A 17,008-nucleotide genomic window follows, 5' to 3' on the forward strand; every position below is an offset into this window, starting at 1 on the left:
GGTCACTCGTTCCAGCAGTCATCACAGTTTGTGATGATCTCAAGACCTTTCAATCAGCCTAAAGACCTGGAAGACAGGGAAGGCCCCGAGCTGACAGCCACGCAGAAGGCCCCGGTGATGTCCCTGTCCTGCCCGAATCACCATCCAGTGTACCCCAGAGCCAAGAATCAACCTTGACTCTGTGTGGCTGCCGCAGACCAGCCTGTGCCCCTTGCCTCCCTCTTCTCTCTGCACCAACTGGTGTTTTTTCGAGCTCTCCTCCACCAGCCACTTGGCACCTGAGCAGCGGGTCTGATTCTGGACTATGGGTTGGCCTCTCAGACACACAGGACTTAACTGGGTAAACGCCAGCAGGACATTCAGACTTTCCACTCAATCAGCCACAGGCGAAACCTAAGCACTAGGTTTCCTGAATCAAAAGCAAAACCCTCAGTCCGCCATGGCCTGACCCTGGCAGCCGCCCCTGGCTCACCCAGTCCCCCCCACGCCAGTACCAGTGGCAGCACACTCTCAGCGCTGGGCTTAAAGAGTCCTCTTCCTCTGAGGACTGGCCTGCCCCCATTTCCCCGTTTGCCCCTTACTTCAGTCTCTTCAACACATCAGCCCATCTCTCTGTTTAACTGAGTTCCCGGGACCCTCTCCTTTGGCCTCTCACGTTATTCCCACTTTATTTCCTTGGGCTGGATAACTGAGACGGTACCCCTGGCCCATCCATCAAGGCTTCCCTGTATGTGTACTTTCATGAAAACGAAAACTAATCTCTCCTGCCTCCCACTGGATCTGACACAAGAACTTTCACAGAGTAGGTGATGAATATTTAAATGCCTTCAATGGATACCAGAGGCACCAGAGATCAAATTGCCAACATCTGCTGGATCATCGGAAAAACAAGAGAGTTCCAGGAAAAAGTCTATTTCTGTTTCATTGACTATGCCAAAGCCTTTGACTGTGTGGATCACAATAAACTGTGGGAAATTCTGAAAGAGATGGGAATACCAGACCACCTGACCTGCCTCTTGAGAAACCTGTACGCAGGTCAGGAAGCAACAGTTAGAACTGGACATGGAACAACAGACTGGTTCCAAATAGGAAAAGGAGTTCGTCAGGGCTGTATATTGTCACCGTACTTATTTAACTTATATGCAGAGTCCATCATGAGAAATGCTGGGCTGGAAGAAGCACAAGCTGGAATCAAGAGTGCCGGGAGAAATATCAATAACCTCAGATATGCAGATGACACCATACTTATGGCAGACAGTGAAGAAGAACTAAAGAGCTTCTTGATAAAAGTGAAAAAGTTGGCTTAAAGCTCAACATTCCAAAAACTAAGATCGTGGCATCCAGTCCCATCACTTCATGGGAATTAGATGGGGAAACAGTGGAAACAGTGGCTGACTTTAATTTTTGGGGCTCCAAAATCACTGCAGATGGTGACTGCAGTCATGAAATTAAAAGATGCTTACTCATTGGAAGGAAAGTTATAATCAACCTAGACAGCATATTAAAAATCAGAGACATTACTTTGTCAACAAAGGTCCATCTAGTCAAGGCTATGTTTTTTCCAGTAGTCATGTATGGATGTGAGAGTTGGACTACAGAGAAAGCTGAGCGCAGAAGAATTGGTGCTTCTGAACTGAGGTGTTGGAGAAGACTCTTGAGAGTCCCTTGGACTGCAAGGAGATCCAACCAGTCCATCCTAAAGGAGGTCAGTCCTGGGTGCTCATTGGAAGGACTGATGTTGAAGCCGAAACTCCAATGCTTTGGCCACCTGATGCGAAGAACTGACTCATTTGAAAAGACCCTGATGCTGGGAAAGATTGAAGGTGGGAGGAGAGGGGGAGGACAGAGGATGAGATGGTGGGAGGGCATCACCGACTCGGTGGACATGGGTTTGGTGAACTCCAGGAGTCGGTGATGGACAGGGAGGCCTGGCATGCTGCAGTTCATGGGGTCACAAAGAGTCAGACATGACTGAGCGACTAAACTAAATGGAGACCCCAACATGAGTGCGTACACTTACTAAGTGTATATAAAAAGGCTGAGTATGTAGCAGCTTAAAAACATGCCATTTCATTCATTTTTATCATCAAATGGAAAAATTATCAGTACCATCAGAGCTGACTATAGTTACTGTGACACCCTATTAAAGTGACTTAAGAGGAGTCATATAGAATTATTTTTGTTTTAATTTAATGTTATTTGGTTTTTAAATAAAGGCTTCATCTTTTCTACATCTTATACTGTATTTTGAAAACTAAACCACATTCTATCATTCTTTTCAAGAAACTAATTTTTCAGCTTGTGCTTAGAGTAAAAATTCAATATTAAGAAAGTTCACTTCAAATATATTGTGCATATATATGAAATACCCAAATATTATTTCCCCTTCCAGTGCTCTGAATGTCATATGATCACAAGATTAGGAAGTGACCTAATAAGGCCAGGTCTTGTAAAGATAAATGAAAGACAGTCAGTCCTCTTACAAAGAACACTTGTTAAACACATATGCCGATGATGGGTTTTCCTTTATTCTTACTGAATTTCGTTTTTCTCCCCACCAGTGCACAGGGCTATTCACTTCCCTTTTAGACCATGGGCACCCGACTTCTACCTCTGCCCAGGTATGGTGTCTCTGGGTCAACCAGAGCATCCTTGGATTTCCCAGCAGGCACTGCGGTTCCTTGGTATCCAGTTTATGTGATGCATTGTCCATCTGTTGCCCTAACTCTAGGCTACGTGACCAGCACATCTGCGCCCATCCACGTTAGGAGCTGCCTCACTTATGAACACGGGCTGCTAGTGCTGTGAGGTGCTCTCCCTCTCCCCCATCCCCTCCTCCCCCCTCCACTCCCCTCCCCTAAGGAGCTAAGGAAGTGCTGCCGGTTCTCTATTCCATGGATCTTGACTATATGCAACTTACTTCACTTTCATCACTAACTGGAATTCTGTGCCCTGTACACCTGGCCCGGGCATGGAGGCACTAAGGAGCTTTTGCTCGTTGGTCACGTGAGATTCTTCACTGACAAGTAGAGCTTTTATTCTGCCGCAACTGGTCCAAATTACAGAGTGTGCCCCACTCATCACTGACTCACCTACACACAGCTGCTGCCTGCTCCCATTTCTCTGCCATCTATTCTGACAGATCCGATGGTGTCCACTTTGTCTCAGCAGTGTTTGTGTCCAGTCCATACATGTAAACAAGCTGAAGTAACGAGGTTGTCTTTTTCTTTACTTGAACCTCGGAATCCTGCAGAATCTCAGGGAAACAGATCTAGCCCCACCCCTGCCACTGCCTTCTGAAGCTTCTGGGTGGAGGTTGATCTGAGTATAACAAAGCAGAACCATGAGCAACAGGGCCACCCATCCACGCTCGAGGGAAGGGTGAGGCAGGCAGAGCCTGAAGCACCAATGTCAGGAACACCGGAGCAGAGCAAAGCTACAAACCCCAAGAGAGAAACCTAGGAGAGCAGCAGCCACAATCTGCAAAGTCAGAGAACGGAAGATAAGACATACCCACTACAATGGTGGGTACATGTGTACCTCTGTCCAAGCTAACAGCATGGACAAGACAAAGAGCAAACCCTAATGTAAACTGTGGACTCTGGGGAACAGGGACGCGTCAATGCAGGGCCCTCAGCTGCGACAAATGTATCATATGGAGGAGGGCGGTAACAAGGAGCAGCCATGGGGTGGGAGCAGAGTGCATACAGGTAGCTTCCTTTTAATTTTGCTGTGAACCTAAGAGTTCTCTAAAAAATAAAGTTTATTAATTAAAAACTGTTAGAGCCAAAAGAGCCAAAAACAGATAGCTTTTTCCCATGCCGACCTCACCTGCACCCCCAGTAAGTGGCTTAGCCAGTTTATAACCTGATTCTCCAAGGTGGACAGATGGTTTTCCCTGGAGCAGTTTCAAGTCACCAGACACAAACCAACAAGCCTTAAACAAGGTGACAGATTTTTCTTTTTTTCTTGTGCACAATGATACACAAGTTCAGGCGCCTATGACTTTTTGTCAACCTCCCCTTCAGCAGCCAGGCAGGTGCAGACAGCGGTCTGGGTACAACAGTAGCCAACAGTTTCCTACCTCCGAGAAGGAGAAGGGGAGGGAAGGCTTTAAAATCAATATGCTCGGGGCGCCAGAGCTGAAACTGCAAACGGACAAAAACAAATGACCAGAAGAAACTGGAGGTTCTGGGCCTCTGCTACAAGACTCAGAACTCACACAACAATGTCTACTGTTAAGGCTCCTGGGGACATCTCAGCACCTACATACATTTCTGAGAAGGCAGAGAATAACAGGCCCCATTCAAACGTGTTCCAGCACTTTATCTCTGGATGGTCTCCCTGACAATTCCAGGAACTTCACAACTTCTAGTGTGTAGCCTTAAAGCAGGCATGAGTGTATAATGTGGTCAGAAAGGGGAGCTCCCTCTCATGTGTGATGTGGTCAAGAGGTCTTCCTCCCTAGTGCATAAAGTATCAGGAGGTCTTCTCCTCTAGTGTATAATGTGGTTGGAAGGTCTTCGTCTTTTCAGTGTATGTTTCAGCCCAGAGTGAAGCTGTCCTGTTCCTCAGCTTCTTTCCAACTTGGCCCCAAGGAAGCATCTTCCTGACTTAAAGAACAAGGACAGTGTTGAGGGAGCATGCATTCTCAGTCGCTCAATCGTGTCCAACTCTCTGTGGCCCCAAGGACTGTAGCCCGCCAGGCTCCTCTGTCCATGGGATTTCCATGCAAGAATACTGGAATGGGTTGCCATTTCCTTCTCCAGGGGATCTTCCTGACCCAGGGATTGAACTCACATCTCCTGCATTGGCAGGCAGGTTCTTTATACCACTGAGCCACCTGGGAAACCCTTGTGTAGAGGGAGCCCACCCCCTCCCCCCACTAATCAGAGTATATATCCTGGACACTGTGTTTTAATTATAGACCTCTATGCAAAATCTTCAACAGAAGAAAATATTTGAATGCTTATCAAAAGCTCTACCAATCACTGAAACAGATGACCTCTAAGATATGCTCAATGAAAAGAAAAAGAAATCCATGTTTCTATAGATCAAGTTCACGTAAATAGTTTCAGACTATCAGAATTTTTTTTAATAAACCATTTGCTAAACTCTAGTTTATTCCTACAAGAACTTCCTCACTTGATATATTCTAAAGTATCCTAAAATGGTCAAGAAAGGTGTGTGAAAATGCATTTATTGGAAATGGATAAAGAAAAAGCTTAGAAGGAGATGGTCTGAAAAACAAACTCTGTTTTCTTCAAAGGAAATGCCATCAGAAGAGATGATGGGACCTCTAACTAGTGGGTGACACTATGAGTAACTTTCTGCTCCAGAGGGCTTTGCAGCTTTACAGGCAGGAGCGACAATGCTACCCTATTCACAGACCTGTGACAAAGCTCAGTCAATGGAAACATTTCACAGATCTCATAAACCAGGAATAATATAAGCTACTATTATAATAATATTTGGCCACCTGATGCAAAGAGTTGACTCACTGGAAAAGACCCTGATGCTGGGGAAGATAGAAGGCAGGATGAGAAGGGGATGACAGAGGACGAGATGGTTGGATGGCATCACCGACTCAATGGACATGAGTTTGAGCAAGCTCTGGGAGGTGGTGAAGGACAGGGAAGCCTGGCGTGCTGCAGTCCATGGGGTCGCAAAGAGTCGGACATGACTGAGCGACTGAACAACAACAATTATAATAATATCTGTTGAGAATTTTATGTTATAAACTGTCCTAAACCGAAGATGGGCACCATATACGTTACTAGTTCTTGTGGCTTTTTTTAGGACTATTGTAACATTAATGGTACTGGAGTAAAAAAAGCATCCTATCATTAACTAGAGGGAAGAGAGAGAAAAACAGGAAGGGAAGGAGAAGCCGGGAGAGAATGTGATGAGGAGAGGAAGGGACGACAACAGATAAGAGGGTCCCCGCTGTGGGTGAGCATCTCCTCAGAAAGCCTTTGCCACACAGCCAGGGGCTGGCTCCCGTGTGCAGACTGAAGAGACTGAGGTCAGCTCTGCCTCTCGGCGCCCCCAGTGGGCCCTGCAATCCCACGCATCAGAGAGCAGGGGTTATTCAGCAGAGCCTGGCCCACGGCTGAGGGGACTCAGTGACCTGTGACTGACTCGCATGCTCACGAGGCCCCCGCAAACTCGAGGCTGGCGTGGCACAGAGCAGTGGCCTCTCCTGAAGCCACCCTATTTCTACTGGGCAATCCACTCGCACAATGGGCACCCGTGTTTTCATAAGAGTCCTGTGCAGTCTCACCTTGGCAGATGGGGCAACAACTGACCCAGATATTTATTTCTGATGTCACTTAGACGAGAAAAAAAAAAAGAAAGAAACCTCATTCTCAAGTTTTAAAAATTGTCAGTCATTATGAAGTAATTAAGACCCAAAGTAAAACTCCTCGAGCAGCTCAACCCCCTCTAAGGTTTTTTCCTCATATTACATTACGACTCCATTAGATGTGATTTGAAAATAACGATGCAGGCATATTCATCAATTGCTTTTGCAATTATGTTTTAAGAACTGCTAGCTATAGCAACGGAGAAGGAAATGGCAACCCACTCCAGTGTTCTTGCCTGGAGAATCCCAGGGACAGGGGAGCCTGGTGGGCTGCCGTCTATGGGGTCGCACAGAGTCGGACACGACTGAAGTGACTTAGCAGCAGCAGCAGCAGCTATAGCAAATTCCTCTTCATCTCCCTCCTAAATCTCTGAAAATATAATCCCAAAATAATGTAAGAACAACCTATTTCTAGTGTTGGGTGAGTATAATGTTTTTACTATTGTTCCTTCTCATTTATTTTCCATTTAAATGGGCTGTTCAAATTTTACATCAGATATGCCGAAATACTGACACATGTAACTACTTGGAGTCTGTCTGTCTATTGACCTTTGACCACCACACCTGTTCCCAACCGTGAATTAAGCTGTTCGAGGAGAGAGGTGATGGAAAAGTCAAACAAGCTAGAGAAAATGAAAACATCAAGGACATAAGAAGAATATACTGAACATACAATATCTTCAGAGAATCTATAAAGCATCAAAGTTCAGTCATCAACTCTCCCTGTAAATGACAAACAACAGAAAATAATACAGAGTCGTCCTCGGCCACGAAACACAGCAAGGAGGGAAGGTCATGAACCTGAGGAGCCGAGGTCTTGTGTTGCCTCCTGTCTTGGTGCTTGCCAGCTGTCAGCCCTTTGAAGCTATAGAAATATTTTCCTCCTCCTCTGTAATGCCTAATGCTGGATTGAATTATTGTAGCAAACTCGAAATATCTCTAGCAAAGGGTGCTCAAGTCTATTTTGTTCCAACCCCGGGAACTCTGGACAGCCTGTTAGCATGGTGGCTCCACGGCTGTGTGAGCGAGAGAGACAACGTGACTTTGTCAAGCCTCTGCCCAGGTAAAGGTGCTCTGGTTCTGGAAGCCAGGGGTGAAGAGCATACTGCGAAGACCAAAAGCTTATCTGAGTTCATTAAGACTGCATTAATGTGTCATTCATCTTCACAATGTCATCTCTCTTACAGACTGAAGATCAGGAGGAGACTTCAGAGAAATGGTTCGTTAGGTCTTCGGGACCGGCTTGGTGGACAAAATCAATTTGCAGACTGTTCCCAACTCCACAGGCCCTGCAGGTCCACAGCCCAGACTGGAAACCAGACCTACGGAAGCTCTGAAAGAGGGCGAGGCAGTAACACCCACTGGTCGATGACTTCCTTTTTTGTTCCGAGGCTGAGGGAAATGAGAGATGCCAGCACACGGGTTAATAGGAGAGGCTCCGGTGGGTTTCGCGGTCACACCCTCAGCTCTGCTCCTGGCTGCTCCCGGACTCAGCCCTGGGAGCATGCAGCAACATAAGAACTGACTGGTAAAAAAAATCCCAGTGCTCGATTTTTTAAAAAACAAAATCTAGCCTCACTGAAATGATAACCAGGACTTAGTTGACAAAAAATAATGATCTCTTGAAATCTTAACATTTTCAAACTCAACAGCCACATCCACTCTGAAATCTTGATTCCCATCCTCACTTTAAAGGGCATGATGAGTGGACAGGCTGTATTTGGTCCTAGGGATTATAACTAGGAGTCACAGGAGCCCAACCTCAGGGTTTGCTTTCTGCCTGGTGGTTTGAGAGAGGTAAGCATTTTCATCCTGCCTACTATAAGTTCAAGGTTAATATTACGTCTAATATAAGAGGAGCAGAAAGTGATCAAATTGCTTATAGCAAGAGCTTGAAGAGCATAATTCTTGCATTTTCAGGGATATGTCAATAACTTAGTAATTTACCTTGACTGACACTGAAAAGAGTACAATAAGACTTAACTATGCACTAAAGAGAGATTTAATGTAGTCTGCAAGGAATTAAGAAAGAGTTTTATGTTGCTTGGTAAAATCTGCTAATAACAGAACTCATTACTACTTTGGAAAAGAATGGGGTCATTAATCTCACACAAGATACACAGACATGTACATCCACCCAAACACTTCAGAAATTAAGTCTAACTAAAAAAGTATATTGAGTTTCTTCTATTAGTGGGGAAATTACTCAGTGCTTTGTTAGAGCTCTTAAGCATGGAGGAAACCAGGATTTGCATTTGGAGAGGGGGCTGGATATGACCTCTTGAGAACACAGAATAGAAGAAGACATCGGCTTTTATTTGTTGCGTCATGTGCACATTCTGTGTGCTGAGCCCATGACCCTGCCAAGCGATGGTTCCTGACCCATCACTTTTACCTTTAATATGCCCAAGAGCTGGAGTCACAGAAAGCATCTGTCCTGGATTTGCTACTCCCAATATGACATGATTTGATTTTCAAATAAGAACCTCACCATAACTCTATGGGCTTCATAAATCAGCAACAGCCCCAGTTTATAAGAGAGGCAACTCTTGGAGGACAAAGAGTAATACGGTCTCAGCATGGACATCACAGTGGGAGGCGACAGGACCCTCCCCACCTCTGCTCCTCCCAAGCCCCAGCTCCCACTCAAGACTTCTACCAAATGCACCGCGAGAAAATCCACCAGAGTCTTCTGATGATGAAGAAAAACGTCTGGGGCTCTGAGCTTCCGTGGTGACTGTGTAGATCTCTCTTACGAGAGAAAGTTGTACAGCCCCTTTCAGGCTTCTGGGTTTGGTGCCACTTGGCTGTGCAGATTTCTAAAAGCTTTTGAATAGACTAATGAACATGGAATTGTTCTGAACATCTGTAAGCAAAATACGAAAAGATATTACCCAGTATGAATGAACATCCTGGGTTTTCTTGCCAGAAACGGGGTTATTTGTGTATTAGGCTAATGCACTGAAATTAACCCAGAATGCTTATCCATGGCAGAATGTCTTTTCATATTTTCATCTGTGTCGTCGTGATTATAAAATGTAAGGATAATTCCCTATCAGGGTATTCAAGACACTGAATGGCTCAATTACTTCTAAAATCAGTGTAGGAAAGCAACAGCATGCCAGTTAATCATCTGGTTTGCATAACAAGTGTGTGATCTGTGTGAGTGTGCATGTGTGTATTTGTCAATGTGTGTGTGTCTAAAACCAGGGTCAGCACAACTCTTTAAATGTGAAAGATCAAGCTTTCACCTGACTATAGAGAAAGAATTCTGGCAGACAGGTACTTCAGTTCAGTTCAGTCACTCAGTCATGTCCGACTCTTTGCGACCCCATGAATCACAGCACGCCAGGCCTCCCTGTCCATCACCAACTCCCAGAGTTCACTCAAACTCATGTCCATCGAGTCAGTGATGCCATGCATCCATCTCATTCTCTGTCGTCCCCTTCTCCTCCCGCCCCCAATCCCTCCCAGCATCAGAGTCTTTTTCCAGTGAGTCAACTCGTCGCATGAGGTGGCCAAAGTATTGGAGTTTCAGTTTTAGCATCAGTCCTTCCAATGAACACCCAGGATTGATCTCCTTTAGAATGGCTGGTTGGATCTCCTTGCAATCCAAGGGAGGTACCTTAAAATAAACATGATGGTAACATTTATACTGCAAAAACTGGCCTATGTTACAAATCAGGGCTTACTAGCATTTCTCAACTCTGTTTCACATACAATGATACAGAGTACCTAGTACAATGTCTTGCATATATGGTACATTCCCAATCAATGGTGAATTTAATTCATACAAGAAAGCCTACACGAAACTGAGGCTCCTCCTGGCTGTGCCCTCCCAGGCTTTTATGGGTTCTCCAGTACCAGGCATATACTCAGCTGTTAAGGAACACCATGTGAATGAATGAATCCTTGGAAATCATTTTAGGAACAGAATGATGGCCACTAAGACTTTTCAGGACATCTTTTAGAGATAGATCTGACAAATGAGCAACAGTAGCCTAACAGTGGCTGTGACTATGCTACCCTGCATCCAAGCTGAGACTGGGTTCTTGGTGCAGGAGCTGGTGGTGGCCAGCTCTCAGAGGACTCAGAATTCAGGCTTAAAATACCTGGCAAGGACTTCCCTGGTGGTGCAGTGGCTAAGACTACACTTCCAATTCCGGGGAACTGGGTTTGATTCCCAGTCAGGGAATTAAACTCCCACATGCCACAACTAAGATCCTGAGGGGCACATCTGAGACCTGGTGCAGCCAAATAAAGACAAATAAAATAAATAAATAAATACAGATTTTTTTTTAAAAAGCCACCTGGCAGATGCAAGTTTCTCAGTCTCTGAGCTCCAGTGCTAAGTGATGAATCTGAGAAAGGGAAGTTTAAGTGCCTATTACACGAAGGTGGTCACTCTTAAATCAGGTTTAAATGAAATGATGGACACATGTGAGGGACAGGTGATCTATAAGGAAATGCAAAGAGGGAACCACAGCCTTTGGAAACTCATGGCGACCAGGCTCCCGACTCTTAGTTTTGAAGGCCAAATTCCATTTCTACACTGAATTTAACAAGGTTAATCCAATATGGAGAGAATGACCTGTGTAGACTAAGCTCACAATAGACTGACACATACATCTCAGGATAGCATCTTACTGAATTGGAAATAAGCGTTAGAACCATCTGGCTGGCCTTGTCTCCTTGCTCTTTCTTCCTGTAAATAACCTCTCTAGGAGGACAAAAGATGAAAAGTTTCTATAGGGTGCTGATCAGATCAAGTGGAGTTAGTGATAGAACTTAAGTGTCACGGCCTCAGGCTCTGGGAGCCTGTCCAGCAGCCAAACCTTACAGAGCAACCTATGTGGGGTGGGAGGCAGCAGGACCTCCCCTTTCCCAGGCTGGCCATCAGGTCACTTGGAGGTCCTGAAGACCCAGAGCCGAGCTCTCTTCTAAGAGACTGCCTATCTCAGCTTTGATGCGTTATAGGTTTATTTTACACTTCATTCCTAAAAGGCAACTTTGCAAATGCCCGAGAACTGTTTTCCCCAAGGATCTTCTATGTATGTCAGGCTTTAGATGCACACACATCACCCAACATGTAACAGACCCACTTGGGAGTCATTAATGAATGGCCCCATGGGGGCCACCTCCTCTCCTGGCTCCTACTAGAAGCCAAAGGTCTTTTCCACATGCCTAGGCACAACTCCAGTTCAGGTTTCTGAATTGCTGGCCCATCAATAGCCACACAGAAACCCACTGGTCAGACGTTAATATACAGCCTATCTGGGTACATACCTGCTTTCACACTCACATGCATACCCACTAGCAAGCGGGCATGACCAACTTCATAAAGCAGTTCTGGTTCCACGGTTTGTGATCACTGATCTGTTCATCAAGACAATACTCATGGAAGCTCGGACACAAGCTCTGACTCCTGGAAGCACCTCCCAGGTGATCGTTCATGGCAGAAGGGAATGGGAGCTAATTTCATGGGTTTTGAGAACCCCTTCCTGAGAGTGGCTACAGTCCATGGGGTCACAAAGAGTTGGACACAACTGAGTGACTTCACTTCCTGAGTGTGAGCCCTGTAATTCTGGAACCTGTCCCAAGATATCCAGTGGCACCTCAGACTCAGGTGTCCTGCTCTGTGAGGGAAGGAGGTTAGCACACAATCCAAATCCTTAGGCTTCTTTTCTGGAAGGAAAGAAGAAAGAGAGGGAGAAAGGAAGGAAGGAATACCTTTAAAACAACTCCTATTTGTGACCAATGTCTTACAAGCCTAACTGCAAACACAAGAGTAAGCAATTTGAAATAAATGCAAATACCAGAGCACAGACTAGTATTTCTCTCACATGAAACCTCAGCAATGATTATACTCTTATCAGAGCCTGGGTTTTTCTCTCCTGTAAGGCAGACCCACCAGGGGCTAACTTGTTCAACAAGGCTTTGAGCACCCCAGGCCCCAGCGGGGAGGCCCAACCGGTACAACCTGTTTTCTGTTTTCCCCCCATCCCTCTCCTTGGTCAAAAATGTTTAATTAGCTGGTTACCATAATTACTCTAGCTGGGGACCTTGCTTGTTCTCCTTCCCTGCTATTCCCACAGATCTGAAGGCTCCATCACTTCTGGGCCAGACAGACCTTTCCATCACAGCCTCTCTAGGCCTTTTTGTTTTTCTCTTTCATGCTCAGAACAACAACAACAACAAAAAGCCTGGGGAAAGAAATCATCCCTCCTTCTGCGTCTGGAAAAGACCCTATAACTATCTTTTCCCAATCAGGAACAAGTTTCCATGACAACCATGCTTCCGGATGCCACCAGTAACTTAGCAGGTAGTGTTCACATCAGATAGAGTTCTTTCCCAACCTCCGTGATTTCTGTATTTCACCATTGCCACAGGCCTCTAACGTGCCAGATGTCGGCATGAACTACATCTTAAAAGGGACTCTTTTCCTTTTTCCTTGCAAACATCAGCAAGACCCAAAAGACTGCGTGCTATTTTCCTTACAGTAATCATGAAAAAGCATGCCAAAAGGTTCAAAAGTGTACACGAAAGAAAACATGGGAAGGAGGGGAGCTTGAATAGGTGGATGGAGAATGGGCTGGGCCATGATGACAGCTGGGTGACTGACACCACGGTCAATGGTGTAAGTTTTGAGCTTAGAGCTAAAGGTCGGGAGGTATGATCCTGGCTAAGTCACTTATTTTCGCTGAGCCTCAACACTCCCTTTGTGAAAAACAGAAACTGAGACCCTTCATGCGGCTGTCTGAAAGACTGGATGGAAAAAAAATCAAAGACGAAAAAAGCACTTGTACACTGTTTGGCCAGTGGCTCAGGGGAAAAGAAACTGCCTGCCGTGCAGGAGACTCAGGAGATATGGGTTCAATCCCTGGGTCAGGAAGACCCCTGGAGGAGGAAATGGCAGCCCACTCCAGTATTCTTGCCTGGGAAATCCCATGGACAGAGGAGCCTGGAGGGCTACAGTCCACGCGGTCACAAAGAGTTGGACATGACTGAGCACGAGTTACTTAATGGTGTCTGGCACACAGTAGGAACTCAACAAAGGGCAATTATCATGTTGTTCTTCTTATGGTGAAGAACTTAATTGGAGAGAGTCTGAGCAAACAGCAACCACAATATTCTAACTGATGATTAACATTTTGCTGGTAGAGAGTAACAATATAAGCAGTAGATATCTGGATGTTATCTTAGCAACCTTTTCTCTTAAGCTATTAAGTTGTGTCTGCAATTACAGGAAGGAATATATTCATTTCCATTCCTAAGACTTAAGAGGATACACCTGGGCAATCTCCAGGGTTCATCTGAATCTCTCTATTTATAGTTCTGCCGAAGCTGTTTCATTTTGAAACAGAAGCAAGGGGGAAAAAAAGATTAACCATTAACATATTTGTCTGCTATTCCATATTCTCAACAGCAATCAGAATATTTCACTTCTTCTCCAGAAGGAAGAAAAATAAGAATAGGAATATTTTTATGATAATTTCATTGTTGCACAGTTCAAACCTCACATCAAAACCAGAATTCATACTGGAGCAAACAAATCAACACGCTCTTTACTGAACAAATTCCTACACTCCGGTTCCCCCCTGCCTCATCCTCAGTACCCTTAAAGAGCTGACAGGGCCCTCCACAACAGATGACACCAATGTGAACCTTTATTTTTAAACAATAAAACTATTTACATATTTTTAAAAAGCCTACTTCTGTCAGTGTGATGGACTATATGCTAGATAAACTCTCTATTAAGAACTGTTTAAGATAGTAAATAAAATGTTCTTTTAAAAAATGTGTTTCACAGTATAGATGTGCCTCAAAAAATTTAAAAACAGAACTATTATACAATTCAATGACCTCTCTTCTGGGTATATATACAAAGATAGAGAAATCCATGTCTTAAAGAGGCATCTGGGTTCCCACGCTCACTGCAGCATTATTCGAAATGGACAAGGTATGGAAACAATCTTAAGCATTCGTCAGTGAAGGGAAAAAGAAGACGTGGCACATATACAGTGGAACACAATTCAGCCTAAAAATGAAGGAAATCCTGCCATGTGCAATAACATGGATGAACCTGCAGGACAATGTGCTAAGCAAAATAAGCTAGACACAGAAAAAACAAGTACTGTACGATTTCACTTAGAAGCGGAATCTAAAAAAATTGAACTCACAGAAGCAGAGTAGAATGGTGGTTACCAGGGAAATGCGGAGATTTTGGTCAAAGGGTACAAACCTTCCCTCATGTAAAGTGAATTAGTTCTAGAGATACAATGTACAGTGTGGTGACTGTACTTAATACAGTATTATATACTTGAAATCAGCTAAGAGAATAGATCAAAGGTGCTTTCATCACACATAAAAAAAGTTTGTGAGGAGATGGGTATGTTAATTAGCTTGATTATTAGAATAACTTCACTATGTATACCAAAGTATCACACATTTTACATCTTAAATATACACCATTTTTATCTTAAAAATGAAAAATAAAGTGTTAAAATAGAAAAATAATATGTTTTAAATGCTCCTGGAGCTGGCAGAAAGATTAAAAAAATCTTCGAAGGCCAGAAACAATAAAACAAAACAAATTCCAGAAAGATAATTTGGTGATTGAGATAGAATATGTCATGGAAGCATCTGCCTATCCAGGTCAGCAAATATTTTTCTGTAAAGGGCCAGATCATAAATATTTTAGGTTTCAGAGGCCATACAGTCTCAGAGGCATCCACTCAACTCCAAGACTGTGGCGTGAAAACATTCACAGATAACATAAACAAAGAGCAAATGACTGTGCTTCAAAAAAGATTTTACTTATATAAACAGACAGCAGGCAGAATTTAGCCTGCAAGCCACAGTTTGCCAGTCCCTCAGTATAGCCTGATTTTTAGTGTTTGTCCCTCAAGAAAGAAGTCTGGTCGATGACATACTTGTCCCAGGTGACAGAATGATGTGGTAACGGTCCCAATTTCTTCACATCTCCCTGTAAACACACAGACTCCAGGCTAGACCATGTGACCTACTGTGGTCAATGGGACCATAGTAAATATGACACAGACACTTGAAAAGTACTAGCAGAATGGCGCTTGTTCTCTCTTACTGGTCCTCATCTCTGCATCCACCATCACATGAATTTACCCAGGCCAGCGTGCTGAAGACATACTCATCATCCTCATTACCCTAGGCAAGAAGAGGTGACGGCAGCAGCAATTGCCAGATATATGATGAAGCCACAGACGACCAATTAGCCCCCAAGGAACCCAACAGTCAACTGCAGTCCCATGAATGAACCCAGATGAAATCAGCAGAAGAACCATCCAGCTGAACTTAGTCTAAATTGCTGACCCACAGAATCATAAGGTAACAAATGATCGTTTTAACGATTACGTTTCAGGGTGATTTTTCTGCAAGAAAAGCTACATGGCACATTCTGTAGGAAGTCTATTGTTTTCTAAAAATATAAAGTGAAAGGTCAGCAACTTTATTTATTGAAATGGGCAAGAGAAAACTGAAAAAACGCACACACAATTTATTTCCATTTTGAAGATCCTGTCACCTGCCAGCAGGGACAAGTCCAGAAAGTCTTCCTACCTGAGCAGACTTCTTTATAAGTAGGATTGGGAGTATAGCCTCCTGCATAACCAACTTGAGTTGAATATACACCTTTCAGGGTCCAGAATTTCCTTTCAGCTCCCCAGAAACAGCCCATTCCTAAGAAAAACATGATACTGGTTAGTCCTTTATCAAAAACAAGGCAGTCATTGCATATCAGGAGCCCTGTCACACTAGGAAAAAGTTCTTCTTGTTATCTGGTAATCAAACATGAGTAAGAGGTTTTAACATCTAAAAAGAATTTTATTTACGGTTATTTTCGCAGAAAGTCTCTTTGCTTTTGTTACTGTTGTTCAGTCACTAAGGTGTGTCTCACTCTTTCAACCCCATGCACTGCAGCACGCCGGGCTCCTCTGTCCTCCACTATCTCCCCAAGTCTGTTCAAATTCATGTCCGTTGAGTCAGTGACGCTTTCTAATCATCTCATCCTCTTTGCTTTAGTGTGTAAAAACTTAAAAAAAAAAAAACTCAAATTTTAATAGCTGGTAACGTTATACCTTTTGAAATAATATAGCAAAAGGATAACTGCAGGGATGAATGATTTCCACACTCAGTTCATTATGGACTTGTCAAAACATAGTAAGTTGTAGGAACAGTAGAAATTTATTTAATGATCAGTATCCTGGTCAGGCTTTCTTTAAAAATTCTAACAAAGGAAGGTAACACTAAATTACTGATTTAAATGGAGAAACATCCCCCAGATCAAAACAGATTGACAAAGTATTTGATTAACAATTTCACATACGTGTTCAGTTTGAAATTTTTTTTTAATTCATTAGAAACTTTCTTGTGATATATCACTGCTCATCAAAAAGAACATTTTCTGAGTTCAATTACTGAATATGATAAATAAAGAAAGAGACAGAGGAAGGCAGGGAAAGAGAGTAACAAATAAAGGCACAAAAGTGGTTTTCCATTCAACTAGCACACATGTGCTCACACCAGCGGTTAGGTATTAGAGTCCTTTGAATATATGATGAAAACTAAGACCTGTCTCCCAAGAATACACATACTTACACTCATCTAAAA

General features: G+C 43.8%; 1 protein-coding gene across 5 annotated transcripts in view; it reads right to left on the reverse strand.

The window, feature by feature from the left end:
- MSRA (methionine sulfoxide reductase A) overlaps nt 1–17,008 on the reverse strand; it is a 376,536-nt gene that overhangs the window by 168,585 nt on the left and 190,943 nt on the right. For 3 of the 5 annotated variants that reach the window (XM_055428054.2, XM_055428052.2, XM_055428053.2), the window contains one exon: nt 15,959–16,078. The exons of the other annotated variants lie outside the window; for them this stretch is intronic. In XM_055428054.2, the coding sequence (XP_055284029.1) occupies nt 15,959–16,078 (120 nt within the window). The remainder of the gene's footprint in view (nt 1–15,958; nt 16,079–17,008) is intronic. 5 annotated transcript variants of the gene reach the window in all.

Source organism: Moschus berezovskii, chromosome 7 (assembly GCF_049115385.1).
Source record: "Moschus berezovskii isolate FMDL1 chromosome 7, NW_MosBer_1.0, whole genome shotgun sequence".
Taxonomy (NCBI): Eukaryota; Metazoa; Chordata; class Mammalia; order Artiodactyla; family Moschidae; genus Moschus; species Moschus berezovskii.